This window comes from Aquila chrysaetos, chromosome 4, assembly GCF_900496995.4.
Source record: "Aquila chrysaetos chrysaetos chromosome 4, bAquChr1.4, whole genome shotgun sequence".
Classification (NCBI taxonomy): Eukaryota; Metazoa; Chordata; class Aves; order Accipitriformes; family Accipitridae; genus Aquila; species Aquila chrysaetos.
Genome location: NC_044007.1, coordinates 26,619,504 through 26,643,309, shown reverse-complemented (window position 1 = coordinate 26,643,309; position 23,806 = coordinate 26,619,504). Strand labels below are relative to the sequence as shown.

Genomic DNA, 23,806 nt, shown 5'->3' with positions numbered 1-23,806 from the left:
CCTCAGCCCCTGCCCTCCGGCGGACTCGGGGCCTAACCGCCCTCCGGCCGCCGAAAGGGACGGGGCCGTTCGGCGGGCGGGAGCCGGTCCCGGCGGGCGGGAGCCGGTCCCCGCGGGCCGCCAGGACTTGGCGGCCTCCCCTCACGGCGGGGCGGGGCGGGGCGGGGCGGGGCCGGGGCGGGCGGTGACCATGGAAACCGAGCGCACGCGGAGCACCGCCCTCCTTCCCGCCGAGCCGCCGCCGCCGCCATGATGCTGCTGGGCCGAGGGCTGGACGCCAGGTAACGGTGCGGTGAGGGGCGGAGGAGGCCCCCGGGGTGCCGCCGCCTCGGTGCCTGTTGCGGGTCTCTGCCCGTGCCCCGGAGGGCTGCTCCTGGGGGCTTGCGTGGCCGGGGGCTGGCTGCGTCGCCTGGCCTTGCCGGGCAGAGGAGGAGGAGGCCCTGTTTCAGTCAGGGTACCCGGGGAGCGGCGTGGGGGGCGATGCGGACCCAGTCCCCCTTACGGCAGCGAACCTCCCTCGGGGTGGGGGATCCGCCTCTGTTTTCCTCAGGCAAAGGCCGCAAAACTTTTCTTTGCTTAGTGTGCTATGCAGGGATGAAGTAAAAGACTTGCCGATTTAATCGGGCCTCTCGCTGACGATTTTGTGGCCGCCTTTAAGCGGTCACAAATAATTAGGAGGGGAAAAAAAAAGAACTCTTCACACCCCCATCAAGGAAATGTAGTGTTTCATGTCCCAAAATTAATATTATTTGCATGGGAGTACTGTGAGATCAAAATTGTAAAGTGGGTGAGGAAACGTGCTTAAGGCTTCCCCCTGGGAGAGGAACGCTTTCGGACATGAAGACCTTCCAATAAAATAGGAAAGATGTACCTTTTACTGCAGATTTTATCAGATAGTATTAATTTTGAAAAACAACTTTATTAATACTTAATGAGACTTACTTTCCCACTCACTGGGTGAAACCTTTCCTATTCGAATGGTTCTATGCTCAAGCATGTCCTGGAGGACTGAACAACTTACTGGGAATTTTTTTTTTTCTTTGAACAAAATCTCTTTTGAACAGGCTTCTAGCTTGCTTGCCATGAAGCAACACAACTGGGTTTTTGCCCGTAGCAGAACTTTGGTCTGAAATATTTTTCCTGAAGAGTTCCTGAAGAAAGGTGTCCTCATTTGAGTTGACTGCATTGTTGTTTAAAGTATTAAATTTCTTCCAATTTTTCTGATGTGTCCTGATATTAAGTCAATATTTAAATATTGGTCAGCATTTGGAGTTGGGATAGCTTAAGGATATGAAGGGAGTTTTTGTTTCTGTCTGTCAGCGGGACAGTAGTATGAGTGAATTCTCTTGCTGAGAATTTCAGCACTTCACATGAACCACCTCATGTAGACCGTGGAGGTTTCTTGGGACCCAGTATCTGGCAGTTACTGTTAGCTAAATTGTCCTGTAGTTGATTCAGATCAACAACTGGTATGAATGCACTGACACTGATTTGGTTTAATATTATCACAGAAGCATAACTAAAGCAAGACCATCAAATGTGGGAATAGGAAAGCAAAATATCAAGTGAAATAGATGAATTAAAAATTCAGAATGACTTACCTAGATCATCAATAAAACATACAGGCATTTGGTTCAAATAAAAAAAATGAATTAAATTAATATAATTTAAAAGAAAACAATTTGTTGGTGTGATGAATCTCCTTTCTGTGTTTTTAGAGTTTTCATCTCTGTACTTGTGTCCATTCACTTTTCTTCTCTAATTCACAGGGATATTTATCCTCTAGTGCTGACCAGGAGCAGTTTGGTACCTGTTCACAATTTAAAGAACACTTAATACCTTTACAGATTTGCCCTGTACTGCCTAATTTCTCCAACCACTGATTTGTCTGTTTAGATTGCAGACTCTTGCAGGAAGTTGTATGACCCAGTCTTCTTTGAGACCTGCAGGTGTTACCACTATGTTAGTAATTAATACCAACAGTAATAGCGAGATTTTGCTTAACCACAGGAGGAAAACTTCCAAGCTGATTTTTGTGATTTGGGTTTTCCTCTATTGGTTCTTTATTTTTAAGTATAAATCCTGCTTTGTTTCTTTGTTATTAATTCATAAATAAGCACATATTACATCAGACTGTTACAACATTATCTTTTTAAGAATAGATTTCCATTTTGCACTGAAATGAGACATCTAAATTATGTATAAATTATTAATAATATATAGTTTTTCTTCTGTATGTGTTGTAAACATTTGCCCCCTTCTTATTTTTCACTTATTTTTCTTTGGTATCCAGGGACAATCAGACTAGACAAATACAAGATGCTGTTTCAAATGTGGAAAAACATTTTGGTGAATTGTGCCAAATATTTGCTGGATATGTTCGTAAAACTGCCAGACTACGAGACAAAGCAGATCTTCTAGTAAATGAAATATATGCATATGCAGCCACAGAGACACCAAACTTAAAAGTTGGACTGAAAAACTTTGCAGATGAATTTTCCAGACTTCAGGATTATCGCCAGGCAGAGGTACAAAATTAAAGCTGTACATGTTTTGTTTGCCATCTGAACTTTGCAGTTACTTATCTGTGATTAAAAGGCAAAAGATATACTCTGCAGTCAGGAGAGAAACATAGAAGACGCTTAAATATATTAGTGGCAAAGCAGGATAGGGTGCCAAAGCATTCATCATTTACTCTGCTAATAACTTTAGTGAAAACTGCCTGTGGTTAGTCCTGTTGAAGTCAGTGAATTTATCCATATGAGCACTCACAGTATTTGAGACAGAATAAGTCTTTTATTGGTCTCAGGCTTTGGATTATAATCTATAGTTAATAACGTGTTCTTTTAGTTTTGTGACTTGAATTGTCTAGCAGCAGCTGAGGTAAAATCAGTCATTTTCCTTTTGCTGAGTCTGTTATCAGGAGCAGTATGGAAGAGAATACTAACTGGAATCCTTCACTGGGCACTGACAGCCCCTCTGAGGTGCTATCAGGGACCACTGTAGATTTTGTAAGTCTGTAGTTCAACACTAAAAGTACAAACTTGATTTGGACTACATGTGAGAATATAGTCACATTTCTGCTAGATCAATGAGAGTGTAAAGAAAGGTGTTTATGCCACTTACACATCTCTGTGCAGGGCCAGTCAAACTGTAACTTATGATCCAGAATTCCAAATGCTGAGATTTAAGAAAAATTAAATTCATTCACATGTACTCAAACTACGTTTTTGGAGTACATATGTATTCTTGCAGTAGGGCATAGAAAATTCCCATTTATCATTTTGAAAAGCTAAGAACCATTATAATTTAAAAAAGAGACTAAAGTAGTTGACATTCTTGGTGTTTTCAGATAGGATTTTTTTTTTTTAAAGAAGCATCGCAAGTAGTCTCTATATTAACGAAGTAGAAAAAGAAAAGCTTTTAATTAATCTATGAGGTATCTAGTCTACTAAGTAGAGGGTTTGAAAAACAAGGAATACACATAGAGCTTTAACAATGTATTTAGGGCCAGATTTTTAAGAAGTAATAAGAAATCCAAGGGTGTGGATAGTGTGGGGGGTTTTTTTTGGTTTGTTTTTTTTTTTTATTTTTCCATAAGCTCTTATGCATCTGGCTCCAGCTGAGCCAGATCTAGGTTCTTATGCTTTAATTGATGTAATAGGAATTTATCCCTCTGTTAATAGGGTAAATTTATATTATGGCTAAAGTTGTATGTGAACTCAGACTGCATGATCTCTCTGTCTGTTTTCGCCTTTAAGCTATGACTCTGAATTTTGAGGTGCCTGTTTAACAACCTGATTTTGCTTCTTTTGATTTTTTTTTTAAGTGTGTTTTTAAAAACTAACATTTGGCCTACAATTCTCCTACTGTGTCTATCCCCAGACCACCACTGCCCTTTGAAGGAGAAAAGGCAGAAGCAGGAAAGGAAAAGAGAAGCTTTTAGCCTTTAAATCAAGTTCTCCTTTGCTCATGAAAACCAAATAAATAATCTCAGCTTTATTTCTTTTGGGCATCAGGTTAATTAACAGTTTTCCTATATATTGACAATGTGGGCAAGAGAAAATTAGCTTTTAGGGGTTATCGATTTCTGGTCTTCAGCTGCAGTGCTAGATACATAAATGCTGAGGTGTTAGGTATACTTGCACATCTGGAAGGGTAAGAAAGCAAGATGGCCAGGTTATTTGGTATGTCCATATCATGTGCTTCATTTAGAGCCTTACTGCCCTATTGCATTCTATTCTATTGTTAGTTTAAGTGAAATTGTTTGACAGTGCACTGGTAGGGGGTAGTAAAGGAGACATGTTTGCTTAGTTGGCATAGATTTTGACTGACTGGTGACTGCCAGTTTAGAGGGGAGTGTAATGTCTGTCCCTTCCTAGTAGAGGTATGTACCTTGTCCTAATGCAGACACAACAACGATGGGCCAGATGACTCACTGGTCCAAAGTCATCAGCAGCTTATGCTGGGGCCACTCAGGCAGTATTGTCAATTTTGACAAGCAGGCAGGTCTTATCCTATTGCCTGTCTACCATATGTAGCTGTTTTTCTGACTAGGAGAACTGAAACAAGAATTCAGATGCACTCATCCATGAGAGCATTCATGCATTTTACACAACCTGTTGTTGGTATTTTTAATATTTTCAATACCTGTGATGCTGTTTCCGTTATTTTTAAGAACAGAAGTGTTGCATTTCATACAGTATGTTTGGTAGCAAAGATGGCTTAGTCCATAATCTATCAACAAGTGTAGAGCAAATACATTGATCTTTAGGTAGAAAGCTACAGATCTCCAAGATGCAGTGTTTGATGCATTTAGTACTCAGTTGTTAGAATCGCCATGTTTCATTTATCCTGATGTATTGCCAATGAAGAAAAAGGAATTCCATGAGAAATCAGCTTGAGCTCCTCAAAATACAAATTTTTTACTGCTTAATTTAATTGCCTCTGGTTTTTGCAATATTTTTAAAACCTCCATCCCACTATATTTTCAGCATATATGGACTAAATTCCTAATAAGATGAGTCACTAGTAAATGAATTGTTTCCTGTTTCTGCACACCATAGATGTGGATGATTTTAGTGACCTTGTGATTTCTTTTGTAGGTTGACAGGCTTGAAGCCAAGGTTGTTGAACCTCTGAAAAGTTATGGGACCATAGTGAAGCTTAAAAGGGTAGGTTAAACATCTGTTTTCTTACAAGGTACATTTTGGTGTTCTGGCCACTCAGTTGAAAACTTCTACTTTACAGGGGGGAGTGGTTCTGATTTTTCATATTGCAGTAATCAGTCTAGCTAAATTATATAGTAATACATCTGAATTGAAGCTATATATATATGTTGGAGGGAAAAGCTTTGATGTGAAGACAAGGATATTCAGACTCTTGGAGCATAAGCAAATGCTAAAAAAAGGCATTGTGGATAGTGTGAAACTTCCTGGATAGTGCAAATTAAGGATGTTTTTCATTATAAATAATGTTGTTCTGTTGTTATTCAGACTTCCAAAAGGTGAATTACATGTAATGCTTTTGGCTCTTTGTCATCTATATGCTGCCTTTAACAGCTTTTCTAACTTAGAATTGCATTCTACATTGAAGTTCATAATGTAGAAGACACTTTTTGAAACTGATAAATAGGTAGTGGCCCAAATCCCTCTCTGTCCTGCAAAGTCATCGGGATGACCTGAAGATACACAAAAAAATGAGGTCCCTTCATTCACTACATTCTGGAAACAGTGTATATAGGGGTTTGAAATATACCCACAAAATATGTGTAAATTTCTTTCCTCCAGGAGGAATAAGCTCAAGCAAGTAAATTTTAATAAGCGGATACTAGTTTATAGGACGAAAGTAGTTCTTTATAATACTTGTATATTACATAGAGGATACCTTCATCCTGTAAACTGAAATCTGTAATTTATATATATATCTGTATCATAACCTATATAAATCAAAATGTAAAATTATCATTATTTGATGATATTTTACATACAAAAATCTTACACTGTGTTCATCATGGTTAATTTGAGTACATCGTGGCATTGCATCTCAAACTAGCATTTTTCATATGGTTTTGTTCTTGTACCTTTTCAATACGGTGAAGAACCAATTATAGTGTTTGGAACTTGCTGCACAGCTATCTCACTTGGTTGTTAGAGAAATGGTTATGAAGGAAACGCATCCTGCACTTGAGCAGTACTACGTGTGGTAGTCCTGAGCAGAGTTGTAGACTTCAGAGCCTGTATCCTAGAATTTGGTATCTTAACAGTCACTCTGAAACCCAGTTTCTGAGACCTGGAACTGATTGAGTATTCTACAGGATATAAACGTTGAGGGTGGAAGACAAGTTTCATGTGTTTGTAGCAATAGCGTTGCTGAGGAGACACAGAGCACTGCAGCAGTGCTTCTGAAGGATTGAAGATACTGGCCTGAGGTGTGTTGCCACTGATAGCCGGTAAATGCTGAGGACAGAAGCAACTGAAGGCAGGTCATCCCTTGCAACAGTGAATGGCATTTCCTATCATCTTTGCCGTTCAGAATGCCAGAAAGCATTACATAATATTTATCTTGGCTACAGTGAGTACAAGAGCATTCTTAAACTGTAGATGGTATTAACTATTTTATCAACATACCTGTTAACTAAGAGAGACTCCACTAAAGATGTAGGCCATTAAATGATTGTATTTCTTTTCCCTCTGCCCATTACCATAAAGCTTGGTTAAAACTTCTACTGTCTGGTCTTCAGTTATCATCTCTAAACACTGGGACATTTTTAGTGAAGAAGGAAGTTTTGTCACTCATGTAAAGCTAGCACAGGGTGCTAGTTGTAGGACTGCTTTACCTGTGACTACATTAGCTGATTAAGTAAAACCAGGCAGAATGTGTCATTATAGAGCTATTTATAAAGGGGATGTTCTCACTGCTACTTACTGGATATGTTCCAGGGTGTACACAAAGTATTTTTGTCCTGTATCTAAAAAGAACTGTTACTATTTCTGTGGGGTAAGACATCAATGTCCTGTGATAATAAATGCTTTAAAGAGGCCTAGGTCAATCAGAATAGTGTTGTCCTTTAACTGCTAATGCAATAAAATTGCTTCATGCACATGTCTGGGTTTACTATGCTGAGTAGCTCTCTGGGGCAGGATTTAGCAGCTTCAGTGGAAGCTAATATAATATTCTTGTCCTGTAATGCAGCTTAAATGTAGGATTTTAGGATTTCTTTCTGTTTCATTGTTCTATATATCAATCTTTACTTTTCTGCTTTTTGGCAACTCTGTTCCTGGTTCCTTCATATAAAACAGGACATCATAAAACCAAGGTGATCCACCTGCAGAAGAAAGGATTGGTTTGCTTTAATAACTTCAGTGACTAAAGCAGGTAACAGTACAGTGATAAGGATCTGCCAGCTCATTGTCTGGTGGATGGACTGTAGCTGTACTTCTGTATGGTTTGAAATTAGATGGCTGACCAGAGTTCTTATGTGTGACTTGAATTCATAGTTTAAATCCAGAGAGACTATGAGTAATTTTATATTCTCTGTACCTGTCCTTTATCTCACTGGCTATTACATTCCATTTCATTTTTCCTTGGGTGTAATTAAAGCATATTTTCCAAAAACATGTCAAATCCTGGTATGAAGACACTGGAGGGGAATGTAGGACTGTTTATGGTAGTTATTGGTTAGTTGATGTTTATGGTGTTTTGTTTTAAATGAAAGACTCCATCTAATCTTTGGTTCTTGTTGTATGTTCCACTGAGATTAAAGAGAGCTGTGATGTTCTATTTTTTTCTGGATGAAGGTATTTAGATGCTAGTAAAAGCAATTTTTCATTCTTTTCAGTTAGCTAATAATGTAGACCTTAATTCTTTAACCATAATGTCATTTTCCACAGCTTCTGAATATTTTTTATGGTTTTTTTTCTGCACCCTTTTCAGTTTTTCAACATCCTGGACACAATATGTATGTAACTGTGCCCTATCTTTGTACATCCAAAACTTGTATATAGCTCCACCACTATAGCCACGCTAGCACCAAATCTTTGTCAGGCCTTGGCTAGCAGAGAAGTATGTTTGGTGGCTGTTGTTGCTACAGAGAACAGAGGTAGAGAAGGGAACAGTGCAGTCCCTGTAGGTATTTCCAAAGTACTATGTGCTAGAAAGAAAATAGTGAATTTTATAATGGTAACTCTAGTGGTTTCCTTAGCATGTTCAGGTATACTTTGCATGAAAGTCAGAACCCTTTCAGCCACAGCGTTAAATCTGATTGACTGTTTTAAATGGACCTAGAAAGTCAGTCCTGTTAACAGGGCCCAGTCATTAAATAACACTAAAATTTAAAATGTAAAGCAATAAAAAAATTGTTTTCTATTACTGCTTTTCTTGCAGCTGCATGGTTTTCATAATGGAGAAAGCCTTTTCCAGCAGTCTTTCAGATAGCCTTAAAGGTGGTGTAAATTCCCTTTTGAAAGAACAGCAGAAAAATTAGTTTTGATGAGCTAAAGATGCAGTTATTTTTATTATCAGAAACCAGCTCTGTGTCCCTAAAGATGAAGCAAAATGACAGTGATACACACAAGGACATAGAAACAAACAGTAAGAATAGAAACAAGGAAGAAGCTGCGTGTTTTGATCCTGACTTCATGTACAGACTCATAATTGAAGAAACACAGCACTCTGAAATTTGGCATGCTTGTGCTTGTCATTGATTAGTGATCCAGTCACAGGATCACAGAACTTTTTGAAAGAGACACATTCTTGGTCGCATGTCTTTCTGGGTGAAGGAGACCAATAACCAAGTTAAAACTCTGAAATGCAAGGAAGGAGCACAGACAACTTCCTGACACGATAGTTTTTAATAGCTTTAATCCGCTCCGTTCTGGAGTGGTAGATAAATGGGACTGTTCTTTTTAGAGGAAATGATGGTTTGAAATGCATGCTCAACCCCTGCCTTAGATTTTGTTAGACTTGTTCCTTTGGGCTGTATTTCTGCTTATTCTAAGGTACTGCTCCTTTAAATTAGAGCCATCAAAATTAATGTCATTTTCCCACTCCAGTGTCAATGGAGTGATAAATATATGACTGACAATTTTAGATTCCATGTATGCCAAACTATTTGCAAAATAGAGTTTTATAGCGTGAACAAGAATTTGAGAGTGCTACGTAAACATTCTTAAATTGTCACAGGTCTTCTTAGAAGTACATCCTACTTCTCCTTTGGAAATGAGGAGCAAAAAATAATTATCAACAGTGTCTGCCTTTTCTAGATCAAGAAGTTTCATCTTCTCCAGCTACATCATTATTAGGATGTATTTTGTTCCAAATATATTTAAATACCTTACTAACTGCATATATAAATATGCAGTTTAACACTTTCAGCCATGGATTTTCTATGGCACCTTAAGCTCTGTGAATCAGTTTTGTGTTCTTTATAACTTCTGATTGGTACTGACTGCTGCCTGTTTTGTTTTTTTCTTACTGATTTATTTGATGCCACTTTTTATTTCTAAATGCCACCTTTGTTCCATTGCTAAGCTCAGAATGGGTCTGTCTTCCTACTGTTTTGGGGATCTCGGCTTTTGACCATCTACTATACTTTTCATGAAAAGCTGTAAATATCTTTTTCTTTTTTTCCCCCACATTTTAAATTATAGTGTGTGCTACAGAGACTTGTGCAAGGTGCTAAGCTCTCTTGGTCCCCATTGACTTCTCTTTCAGGGGATCATTTAACAGGATAAGATCAGTAAAATCTGGTTTTGTTAAAAGCAGAAGTTTTGTTCATGTTTTCTAGGCAATGCATGTATGAAGAAAAGTATTATCCTAGATCTATTTCAAACATGTCTAAAACATTTTATTTCCAGGATGATCTTAAAGCAACTTTAACAGCAAAGAACCGCGAAGCCAAGCAGTTATCTCAACTGGAAAAGACACGTCAGCGGAATCCATCAGATCGACACATTATTGTATCCTGTATTTCTAGTGGCTATAAGAAATATTTTTAAAATTTCTTGGGAATTAAACTATTGTGTTTAGAAAGTAATAAGAGAAGAATCCTCTGTAGAGGGACTGTTTCCTATGTTGATGTTGAATCTTTTCTTAAATTTTATGATGAGTTACAGCTTGTAATAGCTGCTTTGTTACTCCCTTTTTGATTGAAAAGAAACTACAAAGTATTTGATATGTTTATGCAAGAGAGCTAGGCATAGATGGCATCTAGGGATTTGGAGGGTTTTGAAAATAAGTGTAATCAGACAACTCCTTTTTTACTTCTGTGGATTTTTTTGTTTTACTGTTTTTCTCCCTGTCATTTTGGTAGTTGCTGTGTTTCCTTGTACCTAGGTGGGGTATGAGTTTCCTCCAACTGTGAGATGAAGTGTGAAAGGGAAAGTTGTTATTCTGTTAGTAGAATACTCAAACGGACTACTCTTCCTTTCAAAAGACCAGTGACCCTCCCCAGTATACTATTCGGTATCACAGAGGGAAAAATTAAGCCTCCACAGAATTTCCATTAAAATTTCATTGAAATTTCAAATTCTGAAGCAATCAGAATCTAGGAAATCCCAAACTAAAGGGGATCAAGGCAATCCTACTTCAGTCCCCTTATGCCTGTGTATTAAGATAGAGATTTTAAGTTCATGATGACGTGCTGTTTGTTTTTCATTACACTCTAGCGTTGGACTCGGGAGTGAAGCAGTCCTTTTCTTTGTTGGATTTAATCAACTTTATTTCAGAAATTAGGATCTTTCTAGTGATTGGGGCATGGGACTGCAGAAAGAGCAAAAATTGTGATGGTCAAATGCCACCCATGAGAATTACATTTTATTTTTGTCTCTGCCAAAGAATTCCCATTTAATATTAATCAAATCAGTTAAATCAAGTGATGAGTAATTTGAATTCTTCATGTAATAAAGACATATGGATGTGAGCCGTAGGGTTAGAACTTGACCTGTGATGCAGAGTTCTGTTCCATTAGAATTAAAGGAGTAAATGGTATTCTGCCCAAAGGGAGACTGGTCCCATTTTTTTCCCTCTTGTGCTAATTCCCAGTTGATTTCATCAGTATATGGCTGGCACCTAGCTTGTTTCTTCTTGTCTCTTGCTAAGCTACTCCTTCTGTGTAATATCCTTCTGTGGCTTAGCTTCTTGTAACACCTGTGTTTTCTGTACTTAAGACTTTGCCTGAAGAGTTATTAAATCTCAGTCTGGTTTTGCATATGGCCAAAGGCACCAAACGCTACATATTTGCATTTTAAAGTGATCAACACAAAATGCATAAAAAGTATTGGGAGCAGGAATATGTTCATTTGCTTTTGAGGATGTATGCAGGTCAGCTTTTCGGTCTGAGAGAGGCTTCACCGTGTTCGTTAGCATAGCTGTTAGGCTCCAGCAGTGGTTCTCTTATTCTTGAGCAACTGTGAAGTTTCAGCAGCTAACAACTTTGGCCACAGATAGCAAAGGATCTGTACTCACTCCCAGATTTCAAGTTCATCTTATAAAATGTGGGGGTAGTACAGCTTTGAAATGAAAACCTTACCAGATATTTTTTTAAATATAAAATTGTATTTTTTAAAATCAGAGTTGATTTTTCTTTTTTCCCCCTGAAATGGGTCTACCTAGGTTGTCTGATTTTTTTTTTTTATTTTTTTTTTTTTTTAATAAATAAATAACCAAACCCTCAGTCCAAGACAAACAGCTGTCCTGAAATATTTTTGCCTGGATACTTGAATTCTAGCAAAGCTGTAACAACCCAAGTAATGTCTTAGAGCAGGAAGCTTCAGACAACATAATAATAGCACCCTCCAAGTATACCTAAGTTTTGAAATAGCTGAGGTGAATACTTCACAACATATTAAAAGTAGAAGTGAAAACAGATACTTTTATGAATATTGATTGTTATTTTGCCATTTTTTCCTTTACTAATATTTCCAGTCACAGGTAAGTGTTTCAGAAGAGAAAATACCAAACTGCTGTTGTGCAAACTATGCAGGTTCTGCAAGTTTAGACATTTCATTCCACAACAAACAAAATTCCTTTCCCAAAGCATCTGCGCACAAAATCTGGCCAGTCTATTTAAGATGGATTGAGAAGATATATTTGATTATCATAGAAATAACATACTGTATTTGCATGTGTAGTGGCTGCTTATGCATAACAGCTGCCTTCATTTACAGAGAGTGATTGTAATAATTGAGAATACACAAAATGTCTTTTCTTAGTCTGTTTCCCTCTGCGTTTTGGGCAAAATCAAGAAAGCAAGATGAACATGTGACTTTATGTACTACTAAAGATCATTACCAGTTTTGTTTGCCCAGTAATGGCAGAATTCTGTCTATGACTTTAAGCTGTTTTTGTAATGAGATTGTTTCAGCTTCATAATCCTGTAATATAAAGTTACCAGCTTTTAATCAAAGAAAAAGAAGTGACAGAACATGCCTTGTACCTTAGGTTTCCATATACATACAACACTAAAAACTAGATCATGGGAACTGGGGCTGTGGTGTCTATTTCCATTTTTTAAAAAAAAAGTTCCTCTCTTAAGTTGCAGTGTTGTAGAAATGGGAAGAATCCTATGTCTTGATCGTAGGATGCAATTACTTGATCCATATACTATTTCCAAATCCCAGGACAGAATAGATTCCTGATGATATTCACTGACAGAGCCTGTAAGTAAATACTGTCTTGACTAGTCTATGATGTTTGACTAGTAATGTATGGAAAATAAGTTTAGACCCAAATTTTGCAGTCTTCAAGTGCAAACTCTTGCATCTTTACATCATTAATTTGTAATAGTATACAGTTCTCAGACTTTACTTAACCAGAATAGCATCAATATCTTTATTGAAATGGTAGTGTGCATTTTTATACAGTTCATAGTTATATCTAATAAAATACATATCTAAAATGCTTTTTGTAGTAACAAAATAAGAAAAACTGTGTATTTATGCATTAGGGATTGGTTGGTGTGTCGCCTTCCCAGTGCCCTGTTGAAGATGGTTTTTATAAAAGATTTTAATAATATAAAAATATAAAATACCTGAAATGCTTTTGGATCTAAAAATGGTATTAACTCTAGTCTGCTGATTGAGATACTTACGGGAGAAGTGCATTAGTTCCAGCTGCTGCTCTATTATCTATTCAAATAAGTCATAAAAACTTAGTAAGACGAGGTTCAGCGCATAACACTGGAAAAGATTCATTCTAGACTCAGCAGGTTGATCTGCACTTGAAAATAAAGGGTGATCTTTTCTGCTCATCCACCACTCTGGCCTGTGAACTCCTACCCTCTCCTTTACACCAGCTTAAAAAATATCTTAACTTTTCTGAAGGGTAAACCCATGTGCTGGGTTAATTCCCTGAACCCAGTCACTGTGTCACCAGTGGAGTGTCAGGGCTGGCTCAGTGGAATTATAGATGATTATTACAGAAAGTGGATTAGGGCAGTGGAACTTTCCCGGCCGGCTGCAGCTAGTCATTTTTCATGTTTCAGATCAAAGTCACAATGGTGTAGAAGGCATCTTTTTTTGTTTATTAAGCTACTAACAAATTTACAAATGCAGCAACACAGATGTGTAGTATCTTGAAAACCTGAACTTAAATGTTTTCATGGCAATTAGAGCAAATATCTTTGTATCAAATACAGGACTAATTTCACCTTTGTGTTACTTTACCAGGCTGAAAGTGAATTGCAGAGAGCTTCACTGGATGCAACTCGAACAACGCGGCAATTAGAGGAAACCATTGATAATTTTGAGAAACAGAAAATAAAGGACATAAAAGTATGTGTGCTCACATTTCAGTATATGACAGCACATTTCATCTTGCATAATAAAGTTACTATAGTTACTCTGGCAAGATTAGGAACATTTAGTATTAACTTAAGCCTACATAAATACAAATCTTGTGGTATTCATTAATATTTCATAATCCAAATATCATGAACTTTGCAATTAAAAAATCAGTTCATTATTCTTACAGTTTATTGAATTCAGAATTTTCCTGTATCTGATTGTTTAGTGTCTGCACCTTCCAACAGTTGCTGTATTCTACTTCACTGGTAGCTGCATTTGTTAGTGGAATGATACATGTGGATTAATATCAGCAAAATTAACAGAAATAGTGATAAGTAAATAATATATTTATCCATGCTGAAATTTGTGTAGGTTACTGCAGTTAAAACTTTTACTGATGCAGCAAGCACAAAATGTTCAGTGAGTGCAAGTAATCAAAGCTATCATTTCTCTCTTAATGTCAAACATAAAGTGGCTTAAGTCCCAAAGACTATAGTGACTGAAAAACACTTGTATTATGTGATCTCAAATTTAATTATAAAATTGCTGAAATTAGATACTTTTTTATTTGGGAGGAGGAAACAGACTAAGTAGGAAAGAATGAAAGATGGTTGAAAAACCCAACCAAACCAACCAGTACTTGGATGTTAGAGTAATGAAAAAGATTGTGTGAGTTCTGAAGCTGTCATCGTTGTTTTTTAATATATATATATATATGTAAAGAATATTTTATTATATAAAATATATAATTACCTGTAAATTATAGGTATGTATAGAATTTATAGATAATTTGTCCCCAACCTGTTAAAAAATACTGCCATCAATACATCAAAAATCCACTGACTACATCTTGCAAATATGTATCAAGGAATATCAAGGGAGTTTTCAGCATGGCATTTTATTTATTCCTAATTAGTCTCCTCTTTGCTTTTCAAGCATTTACTTGGAATTTAGTATGAAATGAAAACTGTGTGACAGCCTAGCCAACATTTATGTTTAATTTCTAAAATTCAGATCCGACTACTTAAAAGTACTGGGTATCATGCAGTTATTTGTATCATATAAATACCAAGTACAGAATTCAGTAATTTCTTGTATTTGAAGTGGAAATGTACTTTACTGCGTTGAGAAAACCTTTGTTTTCATTTGCTTTTAGAACATATTTTCTGAATTTATAACTATTGAAATGTTATTCCATGGGAAAGCTTTAGAGATATATACTGCTGCCTACCAAAATATCCAAAATATTGATGAAAATGAAGATTTAGAGGTAAGAGTGATTAAGATTTGCTTTTCCATTTACTTACTACATAAAAACAGTTTTCACACTTTGGGGCTGCACGGGTCCCAGGCAGAAAATGCAACATGCATCAGGTTCTCAGAACAAACTTCTTAGTATACTGAGCCCTTTTCTGCACTTTTCCAGCAAGAGCATGCAGGTTTATAAACTCAAGAGATTTTTAAAAACAGAGGAGAACTGCAGTGGCTATCTAATCTTTCCCACAAAATACAGATAAGAGACTTTTCCTAAATTAACTGCCACTCCAAGTTCAGCTAATCATAGTTCTTAAAGAAAACCCCTGCAGTGAATCTCATTGTAAACATGCACAGTGAGAGAAAATCTTACACTGCTCTAGTAAGATGTTCTAAAGACTAATTACTTCATTAAAAATATCTCTCTTCTTTCTATTCTGAGTTTTGTTTGCTTGTTTTCACCTTTCAGTCATTGTTTTTCATTAGGCTGTTACAGAATTAAGAGACATTAGTTACCAAATTGCTTTTTTTGCCTTATGGCACTTGCAGCTTCCTCTCAAGTCACCCTTTCTGTTCTCTTTGAGTTATAGTCTCTCTTTTCCAAGACATGTTTTTCAGTCCTTTATTCATTCTTGCAGTTCTTCTGGATGTTGGGCCTTTAAACTTACTATCTTTGACATGTATGTTGTGTATATGCATTCAGCTTGTCAAGAAAGTTGGATCATTTTCTGTCTTTTTTTGTAAATCTTATCAGTCCTTATTTTTTCCATGACGTAGCTCAGGACCAAGGATGGCAGTATTCAGTTAGCACAAGACATACAAAATTGGGATTCTTTGTCACATTTGAGACTACTTGGCATTTTTACTTCATTTAAACTACGCCATGGCAATTTTGTACTATTGTAGCTTCACAATTGAAATGTCATGTTGCATGACTTCAAAAATATCCTTTAAGTTAATACTTTGTCTTTCACAACCAAATTTCTAATCTCATTTTATATCTCCTGTTAATTGGATAATATTTACTTTCCACAAAAATATTGACTGACCATAATTCTACCATCTTCCTGGACTTTATTATTAATAAAGTCTTGCATGAATAGCTGCTTTATTTTTAGTATCAGCCTGTTAGTCTGTAATTTGTTCTTTGGCTATTGTAAGGAACTTGTAAATATAATGGATATTACAGTCTCCCCTGTATTCTAAGGGTTTTCCCAAATTTTTCTTGAGCTGCACATCTCCGGTACATTTCAGAGAAAATTTCTCTGATGCAGCTGTGACTGGCAGCAAGGATTTGCTTATGAAGGGGCTAAGAGTTCATCTCTCCAAGAATTGGAAAGCCTGCAGGGAGTTGCTGGGGTTCATACTTCCAGGTTAGCATGAAACTCAGCTACATATGTTGGTGGGAAACCATTGCAGTTTTCCTCTTGTAAATCCCCTGAGATCTCTGAAGAATGTTTACTTTGACTATGTAAATGTGTTGACATGTCTCAGGTTGAGCAAGGATGTTGTTTCAGCTAAAAGTGATTGAACTACAGCTGATGCATAGCTCTAGAGCAGGTTTAATTGTCCAATGCTGCATTTTTGTTAGTTTCAGTCTTGGTGATTGCTAGCTTGCAAGCTGTATCATGGCACCCAAGTCACAGCTTTCTTCATTTGAACAGGTTTTTCGGAGCTCACTTTATCCACCAGACTATCAATCTCGCTTAGACATAGTTCGTGCAAATTCAAAGTCCCCCCTGCAAAGAACTGGCTCCTTAAAATCTTCATTGAGGACAGTACAGGTAAGAAAGAAAAATTAAATGCTAGATCACTGTATTAAAAGAATGTCTTAAGTAGAGCCTTGGCTAATATACATGTACATGGATCCACGATGTTTACTCAGTTCAGGACAGTTACAGAGGTAAAGACACTTCCAAGGGCATAAAGATCATAGTAAGCTTTTAACAATGCAGCTTCTAAATATCATTTTTATTTGATGAAAAAACAGAATGAGCTTTTAAAGCTGCATTGTTTCCTTTTGAAAAATAGCCATTTCCAGCTATATTATTTCTTTCATCAACAAACTGTGGCATCTTGCAGAAAAAAGATCTAGGAGCTTACTGGAAACAGAAGTGACATTCTTTAAATAACGCATATTCTTAGTCTCAGTATCCAGATCTTAGAGTGTGGATTCTATACCAGATCCTAACTCAGACTAGGGATACCTCCTAGCAGCAGAGCAAACCCATGACCAACAGACCTTTCCTTTTATACTCTGAAAATTCAGAGCAGGTGAGGAAAAGGAGGATGATAAAAATAAGTGAAAGTGCCACTGCCTTTGAACCAGCTACCTTGCAAAAATATTTGACACTTGTTTGCAGCAGTAAACTTGCAGACATTGCAAAATGGCTAAATTATTTTTTCTTTATTGCAGCCTTAATCGTGTAACTTAAGATGATTCTTATCAGTGTTTCGGTTGAAGATGGCCAAATTTAAAATGTACATTTCCCGCTTTTCTTCTTTGGATAGAATCATGCATTGATATTGCAATGCTAAAAAGTTTTCTTGACTTCATACATACCACTACCCCTTCTCTGCTCTCAACACAGAAAGGATCAATTATTAGTTGAGTTATTCTGTTGAAAGTATGAGTTGTGCCATCTGAAAAGATAAAAGAACGCAGTGATGCAGTGCACGAAGACCAACCTTGACTTTGAATAAGTTGCCTATCCTATCAAACAAGCAAATTTCACGTTCAAGCTACTTCAGAAAATGTTTACCCATTCATTTTTTTGAAGACCAGAGGAAGCTGTCAAAAATCTGTTGCTATTTTCCTTGAGAACTTCCTGCAGTGCTGTAAAACTGTATCAGAGGTATAGAAGCATCTGTAATTACTTTGAGGTGCCACACATAGCTATGTTTTGGACTCTCTTAAAAAAAAAAAAAAAAACAAAAAAACAAACCAAAAAAAACCCAGCAACAACAGAAAACAATGTGTGTACACTGTGATTTCTCTCAGAGATGGAGTAGAACTCCATTTTGACGAACTTCCAAGTTTACCTTACTCTTCTCCTAGACCTCTTTTAGCAATAACTTCAGATGTTAATGTTCTCATAACCTCTAACTGGAATGCCTGAAAAGAATGGGAAGTCATCTAGACCTAGAGGGGAAACTGCAATGCATTCAAAATAATGTCATCTTCCTGGGCTATGCAGTGGAGGAGGATCACATGGCAGAAGGAGGATCTGCATGAGGAGGATCACATGGCAGAAAAAAGGCCTGGAACACCCTACTAATGCAGTCACTATAGGGCAGCGAAGAAGAGGCAGGCATCTTGTTCCATACATCCCCCATGCTGCCTTTTCTGATTCTGCAAATAGTATATTGCATCAGGATCAGTACCTTGAATTACCCTAAGGGCTCTAATCTCTGGAACCCACCAAACCCCTCGCTAGCAAAAAATGCTGCATTCAGAAAAACCTTCAGGTGACTTGTTTTACCTTTCTGTAAATCTTTCACTCCCAAAGTTTACACAAGTCTGGTTTCATGCTACATAATAATCATTTACTGATCATTTACTGACCATAATGTAGTACTTTGGAATTTGCAATTTAAAGCAATATAAATAACATGGTAAGCAGTTCACCGAATCACACAGACTAAGACTACACGGCAGAGGGGGCACACAAACACTGACCTGTAGGTGGGGGGCGCGGGGTGGATAGTCAGGGCATACCAGATGGGATAAATGGCACTGGTAACACAATACTTGTCTTTCAGAGGATTTAGCATATACCATCCTTGAATTTATTTCTGGTTCTGTGGACTACCTTTCTGTATTATTTCCATATTAAAAAAACTAAAGTACTCCTTGAGCTTGCTTCATTTTTTCACAAAGAGCTACCTTCTTTTAAAGTTCTGGTGCCTTAACGTGATGTCATGTTGTAATCTAAGTGTCACGTTGCTTTGTGAAGCAACATGATAATCTAAGTGTGTCCTGTCACTTACTGCTGGAGTGAGTATTCTGGAAGGAGTACTGTATGCTAAATTATCAAAAGCAGGAATTTGCAAAGACCACTGATATTTTTGTGTCCATCTTAATGCTTTTGTCCCGCAACTAACTCTTCCCCCCCTTGACTTCCATAGTTGTTTTCAACTCGCACTTGGACTAGCTGAAGCAACTGAGATGCTAGTTTTTCCATCCTACTTGCTAGGCTTCATTTAGCAGACAGTACTATAAAACCGCAAGAAAAGGAGCCATGGCCAATCCTGCTAGAAAGAATTAATGTCCCCAGCTGCACTGACAGTACAACAAGATGACTCGCATTTTTTCATTTCTATGTAATTGCTATGATCACAAGAGAAAACTTCTATGCACCAGGGAAGCTGTTTTTCATAGGATGGCTCCCCATTATGAGAAAACCTCTTCAGGGGTTCAGGGCTTTCTTTAAACATGACTATTGCAGATACTTAGTTTTATACAAGTTCTGAAAAGGCCATTTAAGTTTTCATGACAATCCTTTGTCAGTCCCTTCATTTTGCACTTTACTTGGCAATTTACTTTCAGCATTTCATTTTACTGATTCAGGTTGGTATGCTGTACTTCAGACAGAACTACAGCAGAAGAGAATGACCTTTTCCAGATATTTTAAATCAAGCTTAACTACGCAAGTTTTATCCACATGCATTTAATGTAGCCAACTGTTTTGCACCTGCCTTCTAAGACAGCAAAGCATCATTTTAACCATGGTTGAAGATGTCTGCATCCAGGTGTTCCAACACTGCCCGCCGTGTGAGACATGAGGAGAGAACTGCCATGCTTTCTGTAGTAGCACATGCAGTGAAACATGCAGCTTAACAGCTTAAGCAAGGACAGTCATCACCTACGTGCAAACTTAAAAGAATTCATTTTCACAAAAAATTGTTTCTGATGAGCAACAAATTATCAGATTCCATTAAATTTTTTAAATTAAATTCTTTTTTCAGCATTAAGTAATCAAAAATTAAATATTCAAATACTGGTATGTTCTAGCTTTATGGCAAAGTAACATGGATTTAAACTGCCTAATTTCCTTTCTCACTTTCCTGACTGATCCAGTTTGGTTCTTAGGTTAGCCATCTTGCCACCACCTCACCGCCACCAATGATAATATTTAATTTATTATTTAGTTAATTACAGCATGGTCAGAGGTACTTGAGTAGTGAGCAGAAAAAAGCCCTAAAGCGAAAATAGCACCTCTTATTTCAGGAAAGGGGAAGGGGGAGCTTTTGTTCAGAAATATGATGAAGTTCTGCTTAAGAATTTCAGATGCTCTTAACTAGAAAAAACTTGGAAAATTAGCCTATCCATTGAAATGAAGGTACCTTGGTAAACAGGCTCAATATGCAGCACTCCTTAATCTCCAATTACAAATCAGTGTCATTGTCTTTTTCTTCTTTCACAGAATGAAAGATTGCTGGTTTAGGCATTTAGACTCAAGTTAACCCAGCTTCATCCAATGATTAACTCCATTGTCTCTTATGTTCAGAGATTTGTAAGCAAGCATTTGCTTCAAGCTAAATTATGTACTTTCTGAGCGTCAACAAGACTAAGGATTTTTCTGCTTTCATTAGTTCAGTGATTGCAGTTTGCTTTATGCACACACAAAAAACTTTTGTTACATACATAGCTGTATGAATTATGAAATCTCAGAAGTCAAGTTAATAACCAGCATTTAAGGACTTTTAAAATAGGGGGTTGTTTAAAAAAAAAGAAAAAAAGGCAAGTTTTGTCTTCAATACTGAAGTTTTATTATATCACTTATGTGAGAAAACTCAGAAAATACAACCAAAATTAGCACTGCAGATGCCCTTAGAGAACTGCTGAACCTAAAATCATTTTTCAAAAGCATTCCAGATGACTTGTATAACTATCTTTAATGTTCCTTTTCTCATGGGGAAAGAAAAAAAACAACATATATTCTACTTTAAATTGTAAATGTTGCATCTTCTGTGAAGAATCTGTCTTCAATAGGAATTAGATTAAGCCCTCATTACAAGAAAGTATAGATTGCAGACTGTGTCAGATGAGATGAAAGCTTGGCAGCTGGCACTTGTTTTTAACATTTGATGAACCAAAAAAGGACTACAGCATCATTCTGAAGGGCAAGTGCTGATGGGCAGGGAAAGAAGTTCATATATGAATCAAGACTCTTCTAGTAAAGTTTGTCTAATTTATTCTCAAAAACAGCTTAGAGCAGCATCATGTTTAATTTTTCATTTAACTGAAGAGGTCTGATGTCTTCAAGATAAGATTATGCCTTAATACTCATCTTCAGCCTGCTGTCTCAACAGCCACCCCAGAAAAAAACTGACTTACATCCTGTTGATTTTTTAACATTAATTTGATCAATGCATAGTTTTCCCTATCCTATAATAGTTCTCAGGACTACGGGGATTTTTTTAGCTTTTAAAAATCATTACTGTATTTATATTCTGTGCCATATGTCTTTCTGTTGGCATAGTGCACTTTACTAGAAGTTGAAGGGTTAAAGGATAAAAAATTTCTCCCCCTCCCCTAAACAAAAAACCTACAAGTACTTAGACTGGAAATGCCAACAGAGAATTCTTTCAGGAGAACGAACACTTGATTTACTGTTGCTGGATTTTTGTTTTAGCAGATTTCCAGCAGTATGCTAAGAAAAGACGAAGAAGAGGAGGAGGAAGATGAAGATGAGGAAGAGGAAGAGGAGGAGGAGGAATTAGATGCCCCTAAGGAAGTGAGATAACAAAACTGTTCTAAGAGTCTTTTTATTTTTTTGATTGGGGAAAAAAAAAAAATATTTCCCTTTATGTAAAGGCTTTTGTGTGTTAATCAAAAACTTCACTGAGGCTGTATTTTTAAAATTCCAACAGGAGCAAGAATTGGCACGAATAGTAGAGTGCCAGACAACAAATGACCAGTTTCAAAGAATGGAACAAAATCTGCTGAAAATGGACAATTTCAGTAGCTAGAAAATGAAATATTTAAAGTAGAATCCTGTATTATATTTCCATAGATGTTACATTGCAGTCACATTTGCTTAAACTATATGATGAACAGTGTCCAAAACCTGCACTAAGCTGACAAGCAGTTACGAACATAAGGGTTTGCTTGTTACTTTGCCAGTATATTACCTTATTCTCTAGCTACATGTCTTGGATTTAGTAAGTGCTCTAGCTATACCCATCATAATTGGTTTTATACGTCCTAAAGTAACTGTTGTACTCAAGAAGCTGATGACGGCAACAATCCTGTTAGATTTCATGTTGTTACCCACCTTGGATGGCAGAAGGCAGGGTGAGGTGTATTGTTTTCTCATCCTCATTTTCCTCAGGCTTGACTATGACTTTTGATTCCTTTACACATACAGAATGAACATTCTGAAATAAGGACCTAATAAGGACCTAGCCCAGTATCTACTTTAATGCTGCTTTGCTTTTAAATAAAAGTGCCTTCATAATAAAACTAGTTGATATTTTATATAGTTGACATTTATTATATTAGTTGACATGCTACAAGTTTCATGTGTCTAAACCAGTTGATTCAGTTACCAATTCCATCAAACATACAAGAAATTGCACTTTTTGAGTGTAATTTCTTATCCTCTTTGGAGATGGTGGTTATGCATGTTCATTTTTTAATAGCATACACTTGTCTGCCAGAAAGCTGCTACCATATTGTTTATCTCCAGCTTTAGTATCTGCTAAAGAAAGAACACATGTATAAATCTAAACTTGTAACTGGGAAAACAATCTTAAGTTATAACCAAATATTCTTTCAGTTATGGAAATAAACCAGAAAGTGCATTTTTAATATTGATGCTGCCTTTGTCCACTAATGCAAAGTATGCAATGCATACTTGTTTTGACAGGTGAAAAAAAACAGGTTTTGCAAAAATTAATGTGATGAAAATATAAGTGAAAATGTTACAATATAAGGTTCTGTTTTAAACCCAGAAAATAGTTTTACACAATTACACACTATTGACATTGAACTACTGTTGACAAGGGGTAGAATACTAATGACTAAAACGTAAAAAGTAACTAATTCCCATCTATTTCAGTGAATAGGGCACTTCAATAAATATTTGTATCACAACATCAGAATTAATGATGATCACTTTACCATTTCATATTCAGTGAAGTCATGTAGTCCATCTCCAAAACAGATGGTTAACTTCATGACTACACCAGGTTTTCATATAATGCACATATATGCAATAGCGATTATTTCTGTACTATGTCTTGAAAAAGGAATTCTGAATAAAAAAGGAAGCAATGTTTAGATTAATTCCCACTACAAGAGTAGTAGCTAGGGTACAGAAAGAGAATTTTTTTTTCCTCAGCAGCTTCAAATTCCTTCTCCTCCCCTACTGCACAAAAAAGTCAACTTTAAGAATTACAGAAAAAATTATAAGAAGGGAGAAATATGGTGTTGGGCAACTTTGTCCTGCATATATGATATCTTAAGTTTGCATGGTGGACAGAAATTGCGTGACCTCAAAACTATAGATGAAAAAGTCACTGCTTAAAAGTATTTTAAAGCCAGAAGAATTTAGAATGTAATTACGGAATTAAATACTACCTAAAGATACTTTTGCAAAGATTTTTCACATGGCATTAAGTGCTTACTGCAAGACTGACAGTACTCCATTTGCTCATATGTATTTTTGACTACTGATGCCTAGATGATGCAGGCTTGTATCCATTCTTGTTGTAAGAGTATTTTGCCACTCCATTGAACATGCTGGCCCATCCTTTTGGGA

At 36.8% G+C, this 23,806-nt stretch overlaps 1 protein-coding gene across 4 annotated transcripts; it reads left to right on the top strand.

Annotated features, from left to right (window-relative positions):
• Positions 1-184: 184 nt before the first annotated feature.
• On the top strand, positions 185-22,854 carry CIBAR1 (CBY1 interacting BAR domain containing 1). 4 transcript variants are annotated; one of them, XR_003922925.2, is made up of 10 exons: positions 245-281; positions 2,294-2,528; positions 5,106-5,174; positions 9,858-9,959; positions 11,926-11,931; positions 13,668-13,772; positions 14,941-15,054; positions 16,703-16,822; positions 17,455-17,519; positions 17,630-18,887. XR_003922925.2 is itself a non-coding variant. In XM_030011114.1 (9 exons), exons 1-9 carry the CDS (start codon positions 250-252, stop codon positions 21,785-21,787), a joined length of 891 nt encoding a protein of 296 aa, XP_029866974.1. In that variant the 5' UTR covers positions 185-249; the 3' UTR covers positions 21,788-22,854. The 4 variants fall into 4 exon arrangements, 3 of the variants coding, with proteins under 3 accessions (XP_029866974.1, XP_029866973.1, XP_029866975.1); XM_030011114.1 differs by lacking the exons at positions 17,455-17,519; positions 17,630-18,887 and adding an exon at positions 21,680-22,854 and having other exon boundaries at positions 185-281; XM_030011113.1 differs by lacking the exons at positions 17,455-17,519; positions 17,630-18,887 and adding an exon at positions 21,677-22,854 and having other exon boundaries at positions 185-281.
• The last annotated feature ends 952 nt before the right edge of the window (positions 22,855-23,806 follow it).